Source organism: Mytilus edulis, chromosome 9, assembly GCF_963676685.1.
Source record: "Mytilus edulis chromosome 9, xbMytEdul2.2, whole genome shotgun sequence".
Lineage (NCBI taxonomy): Eukaryota > Metazoa > Mollusca > Bivalvia > Mytilida > Mytilidae > Mytilus > Mytilus edulis.
Window position 1 is genome coordinate 75685301 of NC_092352.1, and position 25513 is coordinate 75710813.

At 31.5% G+C, this 25513-nt stretch overlaps 1 protein-coding gene across 39 annotated transcripts in view; it reads right to left on the reverse strand.

Moving 5' to 3' along the window:
• The window catches only part of LOC139489032 (PDZ and LIM domain protein 7-like), a 46593-nt gene that overhangs the window by 10334 nt on the left and 10746 nt on the right, over window positions 1-25513 (reverse strand). For 9 of the 39 annotated variants that reach the window (XM_071275098.1, XM_071275096.1, XM_071275113.1 and 6 more), the window contains 6 exons: window positions 19747-19776; window positions 12599-12713; window positions 11106-11206; window positions 7176-7303; window positions 6060-6222; window positions 4489-4512 (listed from right to left, as the gene is read on the reverse strand). In XM_071275098.1, coding sequence (XP_071131199.1) covers window positions 4489-4512; window positions 6060-6222; window positions 7176-7303; window positions 11106-11206; window positions 12599-12713; window positions 19747-19776 — 561 coding nt within the window. Of the gene's footprint in view, window positions 1-4488; window positions 4513-4990; window positions 5028-6059; window positions 6223-7175; window positions 7304-11105; window positions 11207-12598; window positions 12714-19746; window positions 19777-25513 lie in introns of all 39 variants that reach the window. The other 30 variants (XM_071275101.1, XM_071275100.1, XM_071275115.1 and 27 more) reach the window with 7 other exon arrangements.

Here is a 25513-nt window from a genome sequence, read left to right on the forward strand (position 1 = left end):
ATTATCATGCATAGGAGGGTCTATAATTAAAACATGCAGTTAAAAACTAAAATGAATGTTAAGGCTTTCGTATACAATTGTAAATTGATTTATTACAACACAACTTTGACAAGAAGCTCCACAATATAATCACATTTTTAGTAATTATCAAATCACATTTTAGGAAACATCTATAAATTAGCCGTTTCAGAATCTAAAGGACTATGGGTAATATCATTGTTGGTACCCCAAAATGAAAATAACGTCACGACATTGGTTGAATTTCCATTGTTTTGGACGTTTTCAACCAATCACGACATTTCGGTGTAGATTTTTGAAAATATTACCCAGAATGCAATAGATTCTGAAACGGCGAATTCTACAATTGTATTTCAGGTAGTATAAAGTAAAATAACAAAAATAACGAACTCCAAAAGAATTTCCAAATCAGAAAGTCCCTTTCAAACACCAATATAACAAGAGTGCACACACTGAAATGTCTCGCCTTCTTTACTAATCATTAATATTATGTTGATAGTCCTAAGTATAAAGTGTTATTACAACTGTCACATAAACTTAATATTAAACAAGATAGTTAAACAAAGACCAATGAACCATGAAAATGAGGTCAAGGTCAGATGAACCATGCCAGGCAGACATGTACAGCTAACAATGCTTCCATACAACAAATATAGTTGACCTATTTCTTATAGTTTAAGAAAAATAGACCAAAACACAAAAACTTAACACTGTCCAATGAACCGTGCAATTGAGATCATGGTCAAATAAAACCTGTGGGACTGACATATAGATCATAATATATTTCCATACACCAAATATAGTTGACCTTTGGCATATAATATTAGATAAAAAGATCAAAACTTAAAAAATTAACTTTGACCACTGAACCATGAAAATGAGGTCAAGGTCAGATGACATCTACCCGCTAGACATGTACACCTTACAATCATTCCATACAACAAATATAGTAGACCTATTGCATAAAGTATGAGAAAAATAGACCAAAACACAAAAACTTAACTAAAACCACTGAACCATGAAAATGAGGTCAAGGTCAGATGACACCTGCCAGTTGGACATGTACACCTTCCAGTCCTTCCATACACCAAATATACTAGCCCTATTGCTTATAGTATCTGAGATATGGACTTGACCACCAAAACTTAACCTTGTTCACTGATCCATGAAATGAGGTCGAGGTCAAGTGAAAACTGTCTGACGGGCATGAGGACCTTGCAAGGTACGCACATACCAAATATAGTTATCCTATTACTTATAATAAGAGAGAATTCAACGTTACTAAAATTCTGAACTTTTTTTTCAAGTGGTCACTGAACCATGAAAATGAGGTCAAGGACATTGGACATGTGACTGACGGAAACTTCGTAACATGAGGCATCTTTATACAAAATATGAAGCATCCAGGTCTTCCACCTTCTAAAATATATAACTTTTAAAAAGTGAGCTAACACCGCCGCCGCCGCCGCCGGATCACTATCCCTATGTCGAGCTTTCTGCAACAAAAGTTGCAGGCTCGACAAAAATCTCAAAGAACCGATAATCAAGTGTGCTTTAGACACTCAAATTATAAAGTTAAAAGCTTAACTGGTATGTCATCAGAGCTAGAAATAACCTAGGCTCAACTGGTATGTCATCAGAGCTAGAAATAACCTAGGCTCAACTGGTATGTCATCAGAGCTAGAAATAACCTAGGCTCAACTGGTATGTCATCAGAGCTAGAAATAACCTAGGCTCAACTGGTATGTCATCAGAGCTAGAAATAACCTAGGCTCAACTGGTATGTCATCAGAGCTAGAAATAACCTAGGCTCAACTGGTATGTCATCAGAGCTAGAAATAACCTAGGCTCAACTGGTATGTCATCAGAGCTAGAAATAACCTAGGCTCAACTGGTATGTCATCAGAGCTAGAAATAACCTAGGCTCAACTGGTATGTCATCAGAGCTAGAAATAACCAAGGCTCAACTGGTATGTCATCAGAGCTAGAAATAACCTAGGCTCAACTGGTATGTCATCAGAGCTAGAAATAACCTAGGCTCAACTGGTATGTCATCAGAGCTAGAAATAACCTAGGCTCAACTGGTATGTCATCAGAGCTAGAAATAACCTAGGCTCAACTGGTATGTCATCAGAGCTAGAAATAACCTAGGCTTAACTGGTATGTCATCAGAGCTAGAAATAACCTAGGCTTAACTGGTATGTCATCAGAGCTAGAAATAACCAAGGCTTAACTGGTATGTCATCAGAGCTAGAAATAACCTAGGCTTAACTGGTATGTCATCAGAGCTAGAAATAACCTAGGCTTAACTGGTATGTCATCAGAGCTAGAAATAACCTAGGCTTAACTGGTATGTCATCAGAGCTAGAAATAACCTAGGCTTAACTGGTATGTCATCAGAGCTAGAAATAACCTAGGCTTAACTGGTATGTCATCAGAGCTAGAAATAACCTAGGCTCAACTGGTATGTCATCAGAGCTAGAAATAACCTAGGCTCAACTGGTATGTCATCAGAGCTAGAAATAACCAAGGCTCAACTGGTATGTCATCAGAGCTAGAAATAACCTAGGCTCAACTGGTATGTCATCAGAGCTAGAAATAACCTAGGCTCAACTGGTATGTCATCAGAGCTAGAAATAACCTAGGCTTAACTGGTATGTCATCAGAGCTAGAAATAACCTAGGCTTAACTGGTATGTCATCAGAGCTAGAAATAACCTAGGCTTAACTGGTATGTCATCAGAGCTAGAAATAACCTAGGCTTAACTGGTATGTCATCAGAGCTAGAAATAACCAAGGCTTAACTGGTATGTCATCAGAGCTAGAAATAACCTAGGCTTAACTGGTATGTCATCAGAGCTAGAAATAACCTAGGCTTAACTGGTATGTCATCAGAGCTAGAAATAACCTAGGCTTAACTGGTATGTCATCAGAGCTAGAAATAACCAAACAAGATACAGTTATACAAGTGTTTACTAAGTATGGAAAATAGAGACCTAACCAGAGGTACAACCACCCAATTAAAAAGAGTAAAAATACCAAAATATGATAAACACAACACAAGAAAAGTAAAAAAATAGAAAATGGCTGCCCTGGATTTTGACCAAAAGGGTTTTTAAACAAGGAATGAAATATCCATACGCGAGGACAAAGCAATGAATAGTAAAACACTGATCATCAATTAAGACTTCATGTACATTAAAAAGCATATGTGGGTTATGACAAAGTTGTAATTCAATACCCTAAAAACAATAAGGAATCTAATGTATCACTGCTAAAAAAAAAATTTAAATCTTATTTTACCAGTTTGAAAAATTTTTACAGATAAAATAATCAGCATAAAATTATAAATTTTAAATTCAAAATGATTGATTGATTGTTGATTGCTTTACGCCACATGAGCGCAAAAAGGTTATATCGCGGCAAAACATTAAAAGAAAGCCATCAAAATACTAAAGAAAACATTTGATACACATTTGATACACATTTCAGTGCATAAAGGTATCTGGACTAGTAGCAAGATATATGTATAACATAAAGCAGGAACAGAAGTTAATGGGTTTGCTGCAGGAAGGACACTATAAAGCTAAAGTTTTGTCTGGTTCCTAAATTATAGTTTGCAACATAAATAGAGAGCTCTGGAACTGCAGGGATTTTCACTCTGGTTTGAATACAGAGAACACTACAGGTTTTAAGGGGAAGAAGGTATATGGTGAAGCTGTAGTTAAAGTGTTGTGTTCTTTGTTGGAGGAGCTTAAAGATAAACAGACTGTTATATAACTGCTGGGATTTTTCTACATTGTATCTGAATTCATGATGTAAATAAACAGAATGTTATGTTTACATCTTCTGACTTAATACAGAAAATATATAATAAACTGCAAAAGGAAAATGAAATCAGAAAATGTTGACTGCAACCTGTAATTGTTTCATGTATTGTCCTTCTCTTTTCTTGTCACAAACAGTTTTTTAAAACCAATCTTCATAGTTCATCAAAAAATATTATAAAACATAGTCATCTCTTAAATTTTTTGTAGGTGAGAGAAAAAACAGCTTTATGAAGATCTGCAAAACTCAAACAATATTTTCAGCCTGATGTAGAAAAGGCAGAAATGCCTCCTTTAAAAATAAAAAAAGTCATTAAAAATTTTACAAGAATGAAAAGATTTTAGTATTTATAATTCTTCATCAATTACTTTCAAAAATGAATTTAGTCAAAGTAAGAAGTTCTTAAAGATTGAGGAAAGTACCAAAAAGACCCACGTTTTTATTGCCTAACTTGTGGATAGACATATACATAAAAACAAAATCTTGCTAGCCCAACTTCTGCTGATTTCAATTCCTTTTAAAAAACAGAAAAGATATCAACCTGGAATACAATTTGTGGCTAAAACTGAAAATAAAACCTATATCTGTCTACTGACAATCTGTGCACTAACTTAAAGACTATATTTTGCATATAACTAGTTACCTTCTCCTGGCATTTTGTACTGCCCTGCAGCAAGTAAAGATAAAATTGACAATCTAAATTTTTACTAAGAATTTTTTTACTTTTTTTATTTGTTCATTATTTTTTTTTTTTTTTCATGTAATATTAGCCTGTTCAATTTCTTTCTTGTGTACTTAAGAATTAATGTACTTTTTCTCTCTTGTGTTTTTACAAAATACATGTACTTTTTCAATCTTTTGTATTTAAAAAATGCATGAATTATTTCTTTTATGTGTATTTCCATGTTGTTGGTTTTTTTTACTAAATGAAGTTGTCTCCCTTACAACACATTACACATGCAACATTCAAAAATACAAGAACAAACTTTTATGGGGTCTCAACACAATAAAAACATTGTTAATAAGAATCCAGTTAAACTGTCAATAGATAAATAATACAAAATCAATATCAATCCATAAAGGAAGGTAATTTCATAAAACGCAATTCAATTCAAAGGGAGATAACTCAACAACATTTTTCCTACCTTTTCCATGGGGGTTGAGGCCCACTAGTTGGTGATTCTGCAATTATTATCAAATTTTATTTACATTTGCTGTCAATATTCTATTATAAATGTAATTACTGTGAACTGCTTCTTTTTGTTGCATCAAGGATAATCTTACAATAAAAGTTTGTTTTATTTTCCTTGATTAAAAACAAAATTAACATGTCACAGTAATCAGGTTTATATGTGTAATCAATATAATCGTCAAATAAATGTAATCACAGTAATCATTCTAATATATGTGCAAACTGGTGGAGAATAATAGAAATCTGATGCATTAAAAAAAGATTTTCATGCTATTTAATAAATATTTAAAAGATGGTTTTTTTTTGTATCTTTTAATACATATTTAAAAGATGTATATTTTGTATCTTTTGCGATATAAAATTTGATTTCTTAAAATTCTAAAAATAATTTCCTTTTCTTTTACATTATAATGTTCAAAAGATTAAACAGATTAGTTTCTTCTGATAAATGAAGATGTTTATTGTTTTGATATAATCATATAGATCATTTCATCTCCAACACATTTACACATAATTTAACCCATCAGACAATATTGGGTAAAGATGATGAGATCTGTGATTATCCCAATAAACAGGCATGTTTTGATAAGATTCCAGTGTCTGTTATCAATCAGAGGTTCTTACATCATAATCAATACTAATGTTTGGATTGAAAATAATGTTAAAATAAATGTCTGTTTTTATCTTTTTTTGTCTGTTTGCATCAAAATAGAACGATAATGCTATTTTATGAATTTAGTTGCTTATAAATTTCAATTATTTACAAATTTTAAGATAAACCCTTTACCTTTTCATAACTGCCAACAAAAATTTATAATTTTTTTTTACATTTTTGCTAATGCTGAATTATTTCAGCTCTTGGGTGAAAATAAACAAATATTTGGGCACTTTAGGGGAAACATCAAAGCTCTCTGGCACTTGGGGGGAATTCCCAAGATTGCAAAAAAACAGTCACACATCTTATCAAAACTTCCATTCATTGAGTAGCAAAACAAGACATGTATCACAGCACATAAACAAACCTGGCATGCGCTCTATGTGCATCAGAGGCGTTCTGGTCTGAGTAAAGACCAGTAGGTGTGTTGAACTGTCGAGGTTTAGAATTACTTGAAACCACTGTGTTTGGTGAGACCGCTCTCTGGTTGGTCACAGATTTATTCATGGGTCTCAAAGCACTTGGAGGCTCTGTAAAATCAGGGTTAGTAACACACCATGCAGATTAATTTGTATACAATAACAGAGGAAACAATAATCTTAACACTTCAATACTGTAAATTCAGAAATTATTTCGAATATTGCGACTGGATGACTATTGCAATAATAAGAACTGGCATTCTGATGACTGAAATATAGACCTGTATGCATTTTTAAATTATTTTTTTTTAATTCATTCTTGAAAAATTGAAATAGTGAATGCACACAATAATTTCTGAATTTACAGAATACCAAACTAATAATTGGATGTTGGTACAAATCAAAATTTGTATGATTTGGATTGATAGAAGTTCATCATTAAATATCATGGTTAGATTAAATTAAACATGCATACTTTTCCATCGTTTTTTTCCCTCAATAATATGCAAGTCTTTACACAAGAAGTTACATGTTGGCATCATATTGGAAAATTATAACATATTATCAAATTTTGTTATAATATTTGACCAAGTATTTAACCCTGTTGTACAAAGCATTTGAAAGACTTGTGTATTTTAAAATTTAATTTTTCTTTAAAAAGTCTTCCAAGTGCAATATTAAATAATTTTCTAAATAGCATCTGGCCTCAACCTTTGACAAAGGATATTTTTTTTTATAAATATGTTACTGCTCAATTATAAAACTTCTTAAGATTCAAATTACTAGATTTAATTTATGCATTGACACAAATAACTATACATTAGATTACATAATGCATGAAAATTGTTGTGGGTGTAACTTACATAATTGACATTTTTGCACTGGTGTGACCAGAAAATTTAAACTAAATTTATCTCACAATAAAGTGAGACAAATTTTGATAAATTTGAAAATTACAGATTTTATTCCCTGATTCTAATCATTTTGAGTGCACTTTATTGTAAAGAAAACCATTTTTTTTATTGGATCAAAACTTTAAGTCTATGTTAAGGAAGATCTTGTACCTTGTCCACTGTCAAGTGTATCTTTCAAGAACCTAAATGATTTAGATTGCATTGATGTTGATGGTGGTTTTTCGTCTCTCTCAGCATATTTTTGACCTGCGCTTTGATAATCAACTGCAACTGGTTTACTGAAATGGGAAAGAAAATATATAAAGGTAATTTTTAATGTCATACAGTACTTTAAAACAAGAATTAGGTTATCTTTCACAAAGTTCTAAAAGTTTGCCAATACTTCTCATATACACAAGAGCATTTCTTATGAAGATTTGTTACGCAAGAGCATTTCTTATGAAGATTAGTTACCCAAGAGCATTTCTTATGAAGATTCGTTACCCAAGAGCATTTCTTATGAAGATTCGTTACCCAAAAGCATTTCTTATGAAGATTCGTTACGCGAGAGCATTTCTTATATAGATTCGTTACGCAAGAGCATTTCTTATGAAGATTCGTTACACAAGAGCATTTCTTATGAAGATTCGTTTACACAAGAGCATTTCTTCTGAAGATTCGTTTACACAAGAGCATTTCTTCTGAAGATTCGTTTACACAAGAGCATTTCTTCTGAAGATTCGTTTACACAAGAGCATTTCTTCTGAAGATTCGTTTACACAAGAGCATTTCTTCTGAAGATTCGTTTACACAAGAGCATGTCTTGTGAAGATTCGTTTACACAAGAGCATTTCTTATGAAGATTCGTTTACACAAGAGCATTTCTTCTGAAGATTCGTTTACACAAGAGCATTTCTTCTGAAGATTCGTTTACACAAGAGCATGTCTTGTGAAGATTCGTTTACACAAGAGCATTTCTTATGAAGATTCGTTTACAAAATATTAGGGTTCTTTACTTATTGTTTCAATTTATATAGTTTTCATTTTCTTTGTTGGCTTCATCTCATCACACAATTTCTTTTTATGTAACATTGATTTTATCATATTTTTCCAATTTATAGATTTGTTTATCTGGTTTGTTTTTCTACAAATTCTTTGACAAATATCCAACTTAAACTGATAACTGAATGATCAATATAAAGATAAGATTCAATTAGATGTCTGCATTGCAATCTTTTTCATTGAAAATGACAAATCAATCAGCTGTTCTTATGATGTCATGCAGTGTTGCAACAGACTGAGCAGACGGCCAGTCATTCATTGATATGAATAAAATATGTGGGTTTTACACACAACTGATTTTTAGTGTTTTTAGCACTATTGGCTATTCTGTGGCGTCCAGTTTTCATTGGTGGAGAAAGTTTCAGAGAGAAACCACAATCTTCATGGCTATCCTAGTCAGTTAAAGATTGGTACTGATTAATCGATGGTACCTCCCATTCGGGCCTCAAACCTTGGTGTTTACAGGCTAGTGGTAAAGTACTAGAACTACTTAAACTGCATGACCACCAAGGCTCCTACATAACTAAGACAACAACCCAATGTCACAAAAACAGACATATAGTCTTCAACAATGGGCATGTGACCATACTGGCTTGATATCACCCGAGTTAAAAAAAGATATTAATAAATTTAATAAAATCTGCTATTCATCAAATTAGTTGGGATAATACATTAATGAGAAAACTCATACATTTTGATTAATTCTCTCTAGACAAATGTTTAACCTTAGAGGTTAGGTTCCAATTTAAGATTTATCTCCCCTTGACCACTGATTCTTTCCTCATGCATTTGAATTATTATTTTATGTTTCTTTAATCACTCTGTAATGTCTATGTCATGTTGTAATTAATGTTATGCTCTTAATGGGCCCTTTAATTTGGAAAATTAAAAATATTGTATTGTAAAGACAAATTCGGTACCAAGGTACTTTTTTTTTTACTTTTTAGGCTGTTTTTGGTGTACTGTACACACAGTATTTCTTCTTATCTAGCCCTAAATGTTCAAAATGAAGACAAACACTGATAAAATGCTTCAAACACAGAATTTGCTACTTTTGAGATTAATTAAATTATGATTCTCTGCAGCGCAAAGCTTTTCTTCAAAATATCAACAATCAAAAAGTCTATCAACTGATCTTACTGATATGTCAAAAAATTTACTATCATGTGTCTTGATTTTGAAGTTAATAACGTTACTATGATTATCACCTTTAATCTGTTAGAAGATTTGATCAATGTAAACCTTCAATTACGTCTTTTATAACACGATCTATCACTTTGGTAATTGTAACCATTTAAACATCCTTGTCTGTAATTACAAAACTAGGGATATTCAATAACCTGTCACATCAAGGACTTTAAATGGACATAGTGTCAAATAGGGTATGGTCCACTGGTGTGGAACCAACTAAACAATCATGACCCAAGACCAAATGACACAGAAATTAACAGCTATAGGTCATCATACGGCCTTCCCATTGAGCAAAGCCCATACCGTATAATCAGCCTTTAAAAAGGCTCAGAAATGACAAATTTAAAACAATTCAAATAAGAAAACTAACAGTCTAATTTATGTACAAAAATGAACCATAAAACAAATATGAAGCACATCAACAAACAACAACCACTGAATTATGGCATGGTCAACAGGTGTGGAATCACCTTAACAATCATTTGAGCATTTTAATGGTTAATTGGTTAATGTTGAAAATAAAAGATGAATATTCATTAAATCTTAGAACCTTAATTTTAACCAATCTCTGTCAATTTAACATTAAAAATATCAAGATACAGACAGAAAAGGGCTTAAATATTGGCTGCTGCACCTTCATGACAATGGCAGAAAAGAAAGTTTCTCAGTAATACTCATAAAGATTATCATAATATCAAGAGTAAATCAACATAAAATAAAGAAATTTTCATGATTTTTGAGCCAAAAAACTCATTTCCTGACATTCACCATACAAGTTTTCGTGCACCATTTGTCAAAATTAGAATAATGAAACAGATCGAATGAAACTACAACTCCAGAACTTGAATATCCTGTTGGTGACATATATTGACAATAATTCTCTATAGTGAAACATCTGAATCAATGCATCCATATTTTACAGTTTTCCACTATATAAACCAAGTGAGGTCTTTGACTTTGTAAATCAAATAGCTTTCTCCTGAATTTTTACCTGTAAACTGTATCAAACATAGATTGAATTTTTACCTGAATCAAACCTACACCTAGTTGATTAAAACCCAGCAGATAAGGCATCGGGGATAAACAGGAAATAATTAGAATATCTACATTCTTCATTGTCTATGTTTAGTAATGTTGTTGATTACCTAAATATCATACAGCCCTCATCAAAAGACATATATATAATAATTTTACTTTCATATGGTTTTAAAAAGTTAATTTAAATAAAAATTTGTCAAGAATCCATTCAATTTAGATATGTGTGTTGCACAGCATGTTTTACAAACAAAACACCCATAAACATGTACTGCTGTAATTAATTACATTGCTATACAAAGGTGATACAGGAATGGTCTTTGGAGGGTACCAATTTTATAAAGTTAAAAAGAGTTATTTTCATTTTATAGAAGATTTCACAACAATTTTTTTCAGACTCAAGCCTAAATGCTTTGAATTGACTTTGAAGGATAAATGAATGTTGAATAACTCAACTGATAAGATATTTAATAGTGTAACTTTATTTTAGGAGGGAAACTAACAATCCTGGTAAATTTAAATTGTAGTCAAACACACCTACTTAGTGCAAGGCTCAAACTCACAATAGAGAAGTAGATGACATACACCTCTGACTGACAAGCCCCCTAACTCTATTGGACTGACTGCTGTGTACCATATGGATTGAATGCCACCGGTTATGTTTTTTGAGTGACATTGTCCATGCCAAAGCTAGGTTTATTGAACTGACGGTTGTGGATACTTACGGACTGAATGACATTTGCGATGTTTTCTGTGTGACATTGTCCATGCCATAGCTAGGTTTATAATGAACTGAGGGTTGTGGATACTTACGGACTGAATGACATTTGCGATGTTTTCTGTGTGACATTGTCCATGCCATAGCTAGGTTTATTGGAGGTATTTCCAAATGGTCTGGCTGATTGGTTATAGTTCTATAAAACATAAAACATGGTTAATAAGTAATGTAATGGGTATACTAACTATGAATAAGGCTAAATCATGTGAAACATCAAGTAAAACTGATTGCATTAATTTTGAAACTACATGTTTATGAAGTGTCTGAATCAAGCCAGATAATAATGGTAAATCTCAATCAGTTACATCATCTGACATGCAACAAATTGAGATATTCAAACAGCAGTTTTGCATGTACGTGTCAACCAGAGTGAAATGAAAATGAAAAAGCACAATTAAAACATTGGTAGTATTTGATGTAATGATACTATTACACATAGAATTGAGCTCAATAAGTATAACTTCAATTTATACTTTTTAAATAGGTTACGTTAAGATTGTATCTGTAGTAAACAGGATTTGTTTAATTACATATTTATTATTTCCTGTATATAAACATTTATCAAATGTCCTTAAGAAATATACAATAATTACCATACAAGTACAGATGACTTGAAACACCAATTTTCGTAAATCATGTATTTGTAAATAATGGAATTCACTTCAATATTTACAATTTATTTCCGTAATGTCAATGACATTTTTCATAAAACTAGTATATATGTATGGACAGACAGGGTTAAAAACAACGAAGTCTATCATCAATTTCAGTGTGACACCCTCTTGGCATGCTTGGTATAATCAAGACCATAATTTGGAAAGCTACATCAATGTAAGAAGAGTTTCAAAACTGATAAGGACCAAAGCAGAACTTGAAGTAAAATTTGTCAGCCTTTCTCCCCATAATTTTAAAAGACTGACAATAAAAATCTCAAAACATTTGACTGATCAAAACAATTTCATGTCAAAATGAATTAATATTTTTTTAAACATATGATACCATCTACATGATAAAGAAACCCTACAGCTATTTTTTTAAAAGGAAAGTAAAACGAATATTTGTATATTTATAAAACTCATTTAAACTCAATGTCATACAGTTTCTAGTTATACATATGAACAACAGTATGAGGAATGGTGATCAGGTTAACATAGCTGTAAAAGGGATATCGTTATCTATAACATGATTTTTTGTTACTGAAACCTTTTAAATGAATGTCAACATGTATATCTTTATTTGTTTTGATGCACACATGCATGCCAAGTCTCCGTACTGACGACTGTACTTTGACCCATTATGGTTTACTTCTACAAATTGTGACTTGGATGGAGAGTTGTCTCATTATCACTCATACCACATCTTCTTTTATCTATATAGACAATTGTCTTCTTTTAATCTAAATTGAAAAGTTCAATATCCATCATTTTTTAAAGTGCATCACAACTGCATAGGACTTGAGCTCTATGGTGTTTAGGTTCAGAGGATTTATTCTGCATGTGGTCGTCACTGGTACTGATCTATGACCTACCTGACTTCCTGGACTGCTAGTGGCAGTGCTAGCTGGTGATGTGGGACCAGAGCCCTGAAGGTTATAGGCTCCTACAGGAGGTGTTGATACATAGGTTTGAGTTGGTGTACTACCTCTGGAATAACAATAGAAATCATACTGAATATTGAGACAATAAAATGATATATGCTCTTTCTTAAATGAAATTATTGAAAATCTAATCCCATGCTAAATTATTAATCAAGGAATTAAAATATAATTCATATAGAGTAAAGATGTTCCCCTTATGGGATCACACTGCAGTCATCAGAAAATTCATGCACCAACAAGTTTATAATATTTATAACTTTGAACCAGTTTTAATTCTACCTTCATGGCTATACCATTGAGAACTTGTATTATGAAAGTATCTGCTATCATCTCCATTGGTCAATTTGGAACTAAAATTATTATACCTTATACTTTTGTGTCTGAACCAAAGTTAAATTGTGAAAATAGCAAGTAACCTTTACACATAGTCTTTCTTATAAAGTTACATTAATACACATAAGTTTCATGTGAATGTACTCTTATAGGACAATCTAAATTTCAATATGAGTGCTCTGTGTTCAATTTTATTTCAATTTCAGATACGGAAAAGTATGTCAGGCCTAAATTTTTGACATTTTTATATCCTATTTTGATATATATATTTTATTATATCATACCAGACAAATGTGCATGCAAATGAGATGTTCTTTTATTTATAATCACAATGTGTGAAATATGTATTTAAAACCCATAATTTCACTTCTCTACCTCAAAATCATATTTAATCAAAATGCATGTATTCATAATATTAGCATATCAAAATTGGATTCTTCCTTCAAATTTCAATACTCAAAATTGTATGTATAGCTATGAAAGGGAAGTAGTTTTAGATTATCTTTTACAAATTGCAACAAAAATTTACAAACAAAATGTGTTTTTTTTCAATTTTAATTACTTCCCTTTCCCTATAAAATGCCAATTAGCTTATTGCATAATTTCCTTAAACTTTGCACATTTACATGTGAACTTTATCCAGTACCTATATAGTTTAAAATACTCTATTGAAAAAATAACCTACTTTTAACCCAAAAAAAATAATACAACATAGCGTTCCTATGCTGACATCACTTCACTGAATGATACATGTACATGTATTTGCTTACAACCATTTATAAAGCAGTAAGGAATAAGTCTGTGTGTCAAAGATATATTTACTATTTTTCTGACTCCTATGTCCTATAAAGTCCATTGTCAGACATAGAATGATAGAATTTGAAGGATAGCACCCATTTAGACATACAGTGCTTTTTGCAATCAATCCTGTACATAATTTGATTGTATATAAAAATATGATGTTGTATGATTGCCAATGAGACAACTCTCCAGCAAAGACCAAATGAAATAGAAGTTTACAAATAAAGGTCACCATGTGGATACCAAGGAAAAAACACTTTGGTGCTAAAGTGCCTAGTTTGTAATTGCTAGACTTAGTGTAAGTGTTTTATATTCCATCTACCAACAAATGTCAAGATGAATATTAGCAATGTAAATGCTGTTCTTTTAATATACTTTTTTTCTTAGAATTTCATTTTATTTTTGTTATCTGTACGTTCATCCCATGTTCTTTCTTTTCAGTTTGCACATAAACATGTCATACTTTTTACACCCAAGTAATTCAATCAATATGTTTATCATTTATCTCTGATTTATATCACCTACAATTCAACAATTTGAAATTTATCACTATCAAAATCTTTATTCAAAATGCTTGAAAGCAATCACAGGAAATAAACTTTCACAACTTCAACATGTTCAAGTTGATGAGGAAATTATTGCCCAATTTGTTTTATTGAATTTGTAATCTATTGTTAGGTTGAAAAAATAAAAATAACTTTTTGATTCCAAAATATAACTGCAAACTTTATCTAAGTGTGGATGCAGAGAAGTGTTTTAGCATGTATACTGAATTAATATTTGATATTAGGTCAAAATCAAACAAAACATGTCAGAAAAAACATCCCTCTTGGATCAAATAAAAGAAATAGACCAATAATACATATAATTCATATATATACTGGCAAATGTCTACAAAGTAATGTTTTGATAAGAGGTCAAGGTCAATTGAAACATGTCTGATTAGTATTAATTTTAGTACAATTAACACATAGTCCTGTAAAATATATATATATAACTTGTATGAAACTGATCTTATCCTCAATAAATGGCTAAGAAATATGTTTCTGAAGCTACAACTGGATGTTTTGTTTCCTGTAAATACAGTTTTTTAATCACCTCACTTTCTATGTCTACAAATTATACACTGAATACAAGAACGTACACCACCCTACCCATTCTAGTACCACTAACCAGGCACATGCAAACTATCTAAGTTTCTTTATAGTCATGTAAGCTAACAAGAGACTACCGGTATCTTATTTCTTAAACTTAAATACTACAATTAATTTTAGGGCAACAAATATAAGCGCTGAGTATTTTACTAGAGAAATATTTACAGTTGGTCAGCAGATGACCTATTAATGTCCCCTTTAATGGTCAACAACTACTGGAGTAATAAAACAGTAGGTGTAAAAACAGTTTCAACACCTGATCGTTATTAAAGTATCTTAATACCTTAAATAACCATGTTAGACCAAATAAATAACGATCTTTCAAGAGGTAGTAAAATTTCTTTGTAAACCAGACTTACTTACCGAGATTATCCTTAACCTTACGTGATTATTTACTTATAATCTTAGTGCAAATAAGGAAAGTTTATGATTTTACAATACATTATATCAACACACATTTTTAAATGTCTTTAAAGCCATAATTTAAGGAAAGGTGAAATCGCAGTTTAGAAATTTGTGTGACTTGGGCGTACATACAGTGTCATGTTATTTTGATCTGTAATCTCTGGTTCAAATAAACAGCAAAAAACTATCTAATTAAAAAGTTCCGGACCAAGAATAAATGAGAAATTCTTATATTTCATACCAACAAAAAAAACAGCTCTCTTTCTCTAGCATTAACGGTGGGATGTAGCTGATATTCAATGATAACATAGGCGGATCCAGGGGGGGATTTGGTTGATTATATAGGGAATCACGGAAGTATGACCCGAGCAGGCCCCCCCCCCTTTAGGTCAGTCAGCGCCCCCCTCCCCCCTAGGAAAAGTTCTGGATCCACCACTGGATAATAAATTTGGGATATGAATTGTTTCAAATTTTTTCATTGCAAGGCTTTTTTAATAGCTACAGTAGGTTCGCTTCTCAGTTTGCTCTTTGAAGAAGATTTGTAATTTTCACATCTTTGCATTGTAGTTTTTAATGGATAGTTGTCTCATTGGCAATCATACCACATCTCATTATTCTTATGCATAAAAATGTATCAAAGCAAAGAATAACCATTAAGTCCATGGAATACATAAAAGTATCTTCTCAAAATGTCTCATAGGCAATTTCTTTATATCCTAGCTAACAGCTCATTAACAGAAGAACAATCCTAATGAATAATACTTTGGAAATTAGAAAGGGTACATGTATAAAGACTACCTCTTAAAATAATAGTCTTTTATCTTGAATATTAATCATCACACAATGAAATTAGTTTTATCTAAAGTGCATCACCAGCATGATTCACTGTATAAACATGTTATAATCTGAACTGCAGTGGGAAAACTTGTTTAAACACTTTATTCTTCATACAAAGACAAATAGGCTAAAATTAAACCAATAAACCTGGCATTTATCTTCTAACCGTCTCTTAATATACTCTTAACGTTACGTCATTAACATAAGATTCTATAATTTCTATGGCATATATGTATGTACAGGTTCCCTAGAGAATGTATAGCATTTACCACCTAGTTGTACATTCTGCAGTCATATAACTAGTTTCCCTCCCCTTATCATGGTCTTGGTACCTTTAGCTGACAAAGACATGAAACATTCAGTATGCAAATTTCAATGGACAATTCATGTTAAATTTAGTGTAAATATTTTAACTCTATAAACTAGATCTAAAACTATGAAATGAGTTAAGATTCTATGTAAATTTCTTAGGTATTTTATATATATTAGGAAACAGAACTGTCGAGTTATTCCAATTTTAGTCAGATGTCGATTGTTAGGTGCAATGTTATTTGTTTAGGTTAAACTAAAAGAAAACAATATCATATGAACAGTAAAGGGAGAAGTTTTACAAGTGATCATTAGGGGGAGGGTGGCATAAAATGCCTGCATTTGCATATTAACCAACTTTTGTAAGTTGTGGGTCTGTCATTTGATTGCTGCCAAAGACCATTAAAAAGATTTTTGCTGTTAAATTAAAAATTGCTGTTGTGGCAACCAGGAAAATCTAAGGTTGAGATGACTGAATCCAATAAATTGTTACACTTAAACTATTATAGCAGCTAACAATTGTTTAAAAAGATTCTGTAATACCTCAACATAACCAACCATTTGTAAATACAAGAATGGTTTCTGCTGTGCATTGATTAATATCTCCTAACAGCTAATTGATGCTTTTTAATTACAGAAATTAACCACTGTGCTAATTGGTTTTAAGGAAAAGAAATGATTAAGTATATAAAGATAGATATAGAAATGAGATTTTCATAATTGACCAACACCTAAAGAAACAGTTTAATTTGTATAATTGTGTAAATCTGTCATTAATGTTCTAAATATGAAATTAACACTATAGTTATTTATTGTAAGTTTTGTTAATTGTGATCAGCTGATATTCTCCTCAGTGGTATAAAATCCATCACTACCAAATTCTTGGAACATCTCCAATTCTCTCTAAGAGCAACAAGTAAGAAGAAAACTGCCAATGGGGCAAAAAATACTTAACTGATAAAATACATATAAATTGTTAGAATTTGATTCCACTAATACTTTCCTACATTAATCAATTGTAAAACAATAAGATATCAAATTGTGCCTTACTGATATTTGAATGCTTGGTTATACTGGAAATGATAAACGTTTCTGTTTATAATGGTTTTATATTTACCTTTGGGATAAATAACAGTGAATGTATAAGAGTCTGAGAGGTGACCTTTAACTTAAAAATAATAAATTTTGGAAGGCCAGGGGTCAAAAACTGACTTTTCAATTGAGTTGACCACTAAGGCAGCTTTAAGCATAGACTTTTTATGTTTTGGGAGACCCTTGCACTTGACCTTGACATAAAACTAAGTTTTTTTAAAAGAGGCTCTCTAAAAGATCGGTTATTGGTACAATCGTCATGTATAACATTAATTTTTTTAAGAAAAAATGGCACTTCAGGCTTTTTTTAACTCTAAACTAGCAAATTACATCCCAGCTCCTTTGTTCTAACAGGGGTGATCTGAGCCGGATCACCCCTACCAGATCACCCCAGTTTAAGTTTCTTTGTTATGCATGCTTTCCTTTGTTCTGTAACATTTTGGCGGGAATGTCAAATCCAGTATAAAACTTATAATTAATTATACGGAGAAGACTATTTATCAAAATTCACGTAGAAAAAATCCAGTGTATATGCTGGGATTCGAACTCAAGACCTTTAGCATATCAAGCCACGACACATACCACTTCACCAGGACGACTGGGTACGAACTATCAGAAATTTAACATACTTATAAGGAAGCAAGATATTTTTTTTTAACTGGGACGAGTTGGCAGACCTTTACTCGTTAAATAAATGAGTTGTCAGACTGATTGTTCAATTTGATTTTACACTTTTTTTAAGGTTGGGCGAGTCGGTTTCAAGAGTGGGGCGATTTTTTCATAAAGTGGCGATATAGTGTTGGCCGATTGGCCAGTGGGGCGAGTTGACATTGTTTGATATCTACTCATCGTGTTAGGGGGTCATAAAGGGTATACATCATATAGTAATATATAAAGTATATTATAATGGTTGTGTGGCGTTCTAAACTAGATTTTATGAATTGTAAATGGTTTTTCGTCTAATCTAAAACAGCTGGGATGTAAAATAGTTATCCCATTCGGACTGGGTGTGTCAGTGTAAGATCACCCTCTGGCCTCCGGCCATCGGGATGATCTTACACTGACACACCGCATCCTTATGGGATAACTATTAATTAAAATCGCGAACCTAATGTAAAAGAAAGGCCTATGCAAGTAAAGAACAGCTTCCTGTTATCCACAAACCAACAAAATTAGACATTTTAGATCAGTTGGTCCTTTGAACTTGGAATTACTCTAATACTAAAGAGCTTCACAACATAACCAGGGATGTTCTTAACAGAGATTATTAACTTTAACGACCCAACCAAAAATTCAAAAATAAAGTTTAAATCTGGAAAAAAAGAAAGACCCTATATCAATAAAGCCAAACTTTTAATCTTTTCTATAAGAAGTTGATATAATAGCCTAAGAAACTACAAAATTTAACTAAACCTAAGATTCACTTCACAAAAAATCTTTGTAAACTAGAATAAAGGTTATCTTGAAAAACATAAGACACGAATTATAACAATAACATGTACATCCATGCAGTTATCATAAAATGTATGTGTCCACATCTGTTACAAATATTAGTAGATCTGTTGATTGATATGAAGACAAAAGACAAATACATTACAACCTCGGTGGATTTTGTCATTTCTACCTATCCACTGTGGATCTTGGTGAGGATCTAGGCACAGAGTAAGCAAACATCTAGGTGGTCCCCCATGTGTCTATTCTGTAGAAATAAGAATGGAAGCACAATGTCTTTTCTTTCACCAAAAGGGTATTGAATTTGAACATGCAATATCTTGGAAAAATGAAAAAAGCTTGAGAAGTCCAAATTTTTACATAATTCAAAGTAACTTTTCTCATCACAGAAAGGGGGAGAAGTGCTATAACACTCCCTTTGAAAACTATTAAGTGTTGATTTTATTTGAAACATTACTTATTCAAGTTGAAATTTTTTAATATACCCCAAACTCCAACAAACATTTGCACCCCTTGAATATATTTAATCTGGGTATGGCGCTCCGTTATTAATGGAGATGTGGACATGACAAAATTCATTTTAGCTGTAGAGTACCACAATAAGATGAAAAGAATTTGGCAATAAATGACTTTTCACCACAAGAAGAAGCGCTGCAATGATATGTTCCCAGAAACCACATGATATTCTAGACTTACTTTGTATCTACATACTTGTCTAGGTTTCTTCTGTAAAATATATCAATGTCACATGTACGTTTTATTAAAAGTCTAACAACAGGTACCTTTGAATGATGATCACTGAGCCTGATGTATAATTTGCAAAAACTAAGCAGTACCTTCTTTTCAGCCATTTTTAGAATGGATACGGATTAACTGAAAGTTCAGTGAAAATAATGGATATGTCTGAATGACCGGAGTAATGGAATACACTAATATGACAACCTAGGTGTGAATATTTGCTCATTGGTGAAGGCTGTATCAGGTGATCTATAGCTGTTAATGTCTGTGTCATTTGGTCATTTGGTCTCTTGGTGAGAGTTGTCTTATTGGCAATCATACCACATCTCCTTTTTTATAATTACTTTTTACTTTTGTCAGACATAATTATTAAACACTAGAATTTTCAAATCTATCTTGGTTTATCACTTAAAAAGCTCAATTTGCTGGAAAGTTTCATAAAACTGAGACTGAATGCTTACTATTTCAAAATATAAAACTTGTAAATGATAATTTAATAATTCCATTAAGTCACTTAAAATCTAAAATAAAGCTGAAAGAAATCAAAATGATTAAATTCTTGCATAAGAAAACATGACAGTATCTTTGCAACTATTTTTGATGTACAACAAATTAATGATGAAGATGAACTTTGTTTTTTACCTAAGAAACAAATATAACTGATGCAGGAATGGATATAGACGTCATCAGAACATAGTTTGCACATAAAGTGCTTTTCATACAAAAAATATTGTGTTTAACGTAGGAGGCAAAAACTCATCAACAAAATTTGCAGAAAATAGCATGATTCAATATAAAAACAACCACTGTATCTATCTTTTAAGATAATTCATTAAAACAATGATTTTATCAAATAGAATATATTGAAATGTTTCATATAGTTTATAGTGTTTAACGTTCTGGGGAGTCATTTAGATAAAAGATCAGGATAAAAGTTTTCAGGGAGGATACACCTTGGTTATTTATGTTTCAACACACTTCAATATTTCCAAGGTAACGATCAACAACTTGCCAAATGTCAGATACCTTTTCTTTTATATTCATGTCTTACAATCACACCTACTCAATATTTCCACAAGATGAAATCAGTTTGATTTTTAAATTGAGCTGTCAGAGTCTCAAAAATTAATCAAGGATTACTGCTTATATGAAGCAATCAGAAATGAGAGCTCAGACCAATTTCTTGGATGCATTGAGGGAGAGGGGGGCTTATTTTTTTATACAATTAAAGTTGGTTTGGTCGTCTGTTTTTATTAGATATCCCTTAAACTTGTCCCTACTTTTCAATTTGTACCAGACACCATCAGACCTTAAACATATTGCAAGTTCCTAGGCAAATTTTGGATACAATACTTAGGCCCTTGCTTTTAGATACCGGGGGAACAAAATAGATAAATAAGTTGTCTGTAATAATACCTCTCTTCTGCCTAATCACAAGAAGTTTTGATGAACTATCATTTAAAATTTAAAAATACAGACTAAAAAGTCAGAAAAGTTATGAATCATGATTTGCCAGTCCAGTAATTTTAATGGTTGGTTTAACCACAGACAGCCTAATTTATGGTTTTTATCTAACATCTACCTAATAAACAATAACAATGAATGTTAGAAATAAGTCATTTACCTTTAATGAAGGTAATTATAAGGTAGCTTCACACCTGGAGAACAGAAGAAAAAAGTTTAACAAGGCCAAACAAAATATATTTGCTTGTATCTTGTCTCTCCTGACAGAAAAAAAATAGGGCAGGTCTAAACAAACTTAATGACAGAAAAATACTCTAGTATGTAGAAACAAATGTAGATACCAGGCCTTGCGGTCATAAAACTTTCGAGTAGTTTTTTTGTACTCTTACTCGAAAATCAACCAATCAAAATGTTGGATTTAATTTTTCAAGCAGGATTTTTGTGCTCCAAGCACTGAGCAAAGTTTTAAGACTGCTAAAGCATTTTTAATCAAATATTTCATCTTTAAATAGACTACTGTAATTTTCAGAAATTTTTGTGATGTCTTTTTAAATATGGCAAACATTGAAACAAGATATATGTAACAAAAATTAAAGTTAAACTAGGGATGCATGAAACACAACCTAATTGTGTGTTGCCTAATAAGGTTTGAATTGATAATAATTTTGGAGAAGGATTTTGTAATGTATTCTACCACTTCTAATGACTGGCCTGAATACTGTGCTTGTTAACCTAATGAAAAATTTACAAAACAGTTAACTTGTTATGCAAATTAAAGTCATAAGTCTTCAGTTGTGACGAAAAAAGATTTCATTTTCTGCAACGGCATGGACAAAGTCAACACTGGGCACTCAATTAAACAGATAAAGAAATGTGAAGCAAGCTTGATGTTATGCATGGATTTTGGTCATCATTGAAGACCGTACAGTGACCTATCATTGCTCTCATTGGCGGTCACACCACATCTGCTTATAATTTTATATTCAAGTGTGACAGTCATATCGTTCTTTTATATATATATTTATATATTAAACTTTAATTAAGAAGTAACTAAACCAAAATCATCTTTAATGAGTAATTTGCCATCTTTTGTGGCTGAACAACCACTTGATCATTTTATTCTTCTGCAGAAAGCAGTTCTGGCAAATCTGACAACCATCTTAAGAACATATAGATTATCAATAACAGTCCTCCCACTTCTTTACACAGTAACATGTGTATCTATTTAGATAAACGTTTGTATGACTGCCAAGACAATGTTATTTCTGGTACTTTTACAGGTCTGTGACTCTGTTTCATTCTTAAACATTTATAAAGCTTATGAGAACCCCTAAAAAGTGACTTGGAATCTCTACAAACTGTATCATTCTTAAGTTCTTAACAATTTAACAAATTCAAAACCCTTCTATCTATGTATTAACAGACAAGACATGTTTTTCTTAATTAATTTAAGAACACTTGTACCTAAATTCTTGCATCTAACATAAAGTATATATGCAGTTTTGCAGCTTTGCAATTTATACAAATATCTCATAGACAAAAACAACTTTTAGGCATTGTTCAGCAGATTTTCAGATTAAGAATAAAAGTACAATTTGGTACACATACAGGTACCATTAAAACAATTTAAAGTGATAGATAGTACCATTCTTAATAGTTTTGCCTGTACTATCCATTACCAAAAACTTCTTAGCATATATTTGACTGTGTAAGCAATTTTTGGTTCATCTCAGTTTCAAATAATCAATTATTCAGATACCTGTATATTATTAAATTGGTCCTCATTTCATGTCATAATGATTTGATAAAATATAAAAAAGAAGATGTGGTATGATTGCCAATGAGACAACTATCCACAAAAGACCAAAATGAAACAGACATTAACAACTATAGGTCACCATGTTCACTTAAATTCTTCTGTATTGATCTCAAAAAGTACAGAAAGCTGCAAAGATTATTATCACTGACATCATACAATAAATCTCTGATAATAGACCTTAACCTTAACTTAAAAGTTAACCAAAGTTATTCAAGTGTGGAATGTAGGTTATAGCAACCTCATTGTTGAATTTTGTCAAGGACATTACAGTAATGTTTAACAAAATTAACTATCCATAAACACAAACACTGTGACAATATCAATCTTTTTCAATAGTACATCAGAAAAGTAGCCTAAATGCAAAACTTAAAAGGTAATCAAATCAGAATTTGCATATGCATGTATGGATGACAAGAGTAAATCTTTTTACCCTATTAACATTCGTTGTTAGAAATCAAAAACTAAAATTCGGAATTAGATTCTGCTGCATGCAGAAAACTCTATATGAAAATCTTCAGTCAACAACAACTATCCAATTTAACATGCTTTTAATTTCAAAGCTAAATCTTATTTGACTAAGCCATGTTTTTCATTATACATGTACAACATTCTATATTAAACCTTTAACTCTAGTTCATGCTTTGCTAATGGAATATGAACAGATTGTTCTTGATATTTAAGGGGCATAATTTTACTGATATCTATATATTTCTTCTGGAATTTGGAAAGCAAAAATTATTTTTCTTAAATCCCGATCTAGATTTGCCAAAAACTTAAATGGGTCCTTTATAGAAAATTCATATTAATCTGAGTAAAATACAGATTTTTGATAATATGAATTTTGATTCATGTTTATAAACTTGACTTATTTGTTTTAAATCACAAAAAAATCTCCCCAAATAGCAAATATGTGTTTGTTTAATAATTATCCAAAGACAGGTAATTAATTTTGTGTGGCTTCAAGACTGTTAAATAAGCAAAGTTTTAACTCTCTAAAACCAGATGCTCCGCAGGGCGCAGCTTTATACGACCGCAGAGGTTGAACCCTGAACGGTTGGGGCAAGTATGGACACAACATTCAAGCTGGATTCAGCTCTAAATTTGGATTGTGATTAAATAGTTGACACAGCATAGGTTTCTGACACAGAATGAATGTGGTCTAATGAACTTAAAAAAAATATGTTTGCGTTTGAACAATTCACTATGCTGTTGAATATTAATCCTCTCAAAAAAATGTTTGAAGAAATTTTCTTTTTATTTATGAAATCTGAAATGAAAAAAATTGACCCCCAAATTTTTTTTTCACATCCCCATTTCCCTTATTTCAAAACTGATCTCAATTCAAATTTCTAATGAAGTTTGCAACAATAACTACTCATTTAAATACATCATAAAATATTAAAATGTAAAAAAAGTGCTTGTTATTACTGAATGGTAAAGATTGTTTTAATCTATCAGTTGGTAGTAAAAGTGAATATACATTGTATATTGTATAAAACAATGATTTAAGTTGATTCAACTACTATTCTGGACAAAGAAAGATAACTCCAATTGAAATCCAATTGGAATTTCTTGCTATTGCACAATATTGTGAATTAGATATTTCTTGCTATTGTGCAATACTGTGCAATTGAAAATATTTGCTATTGCACAATACTGTGCAATTGAAGATTTCTTGCTATTGCACAATACTGTGCAATTGAAGATTTCTTGCTATTGCTGAATACTGTGCAATTGAAAATTTCTTGCTATTGCACAATACTTAATATAATAATTTTGGATCCTGATTTGGACCAACTTGAAAACTGGGCCCATAATCAAAAATCTAAGTACATGTTTAGATTCAGCATATCAAAGAGGCCCAAGAATTCAATTTTTGTTAAAATCAAAATTAGTTCAATTTTGGACCCTTTGGACTTTAATGTAGACCAATTTTAAAACGGGACCAAAAATTAAGAATCTACATACACAGTTAGATTTGGCATATCAAAGAACCCCAATTATTCAATTTTTGATGAAATCAAACAAAGTTTAATTTTGGACCCCGATTTGGACCAACTTGAAAACTGGGCCAATAATAAAAAATCTAAGTACATTTTTAGATTCAGCATATCAAAGAACCCCAAGGATTCAATTTTTGTTAAAATCAAACTAAGTTTAATTTTGGACCCTTTGGACCTTAATGTAGACCAATTTGAAAACGGGACCAAAAATTAAGAATCTACATACACAGTTAGATTCGGCATATCAAAGAACCCCAATTATTCAATTTTTGATGAAATCAAACAAAGTTTAATTTTGGACCCTTTGGGCCCTTTATTCCTAAACTGTTGGGACCAAAACTCCCAAAATCAATACCAACCTTCCTTTTGTGGTCATAAACATTGTGTTTAAATTTCATTGATTTCTATTTACTTAAACTAAAGTTATTGTGCAAAAACC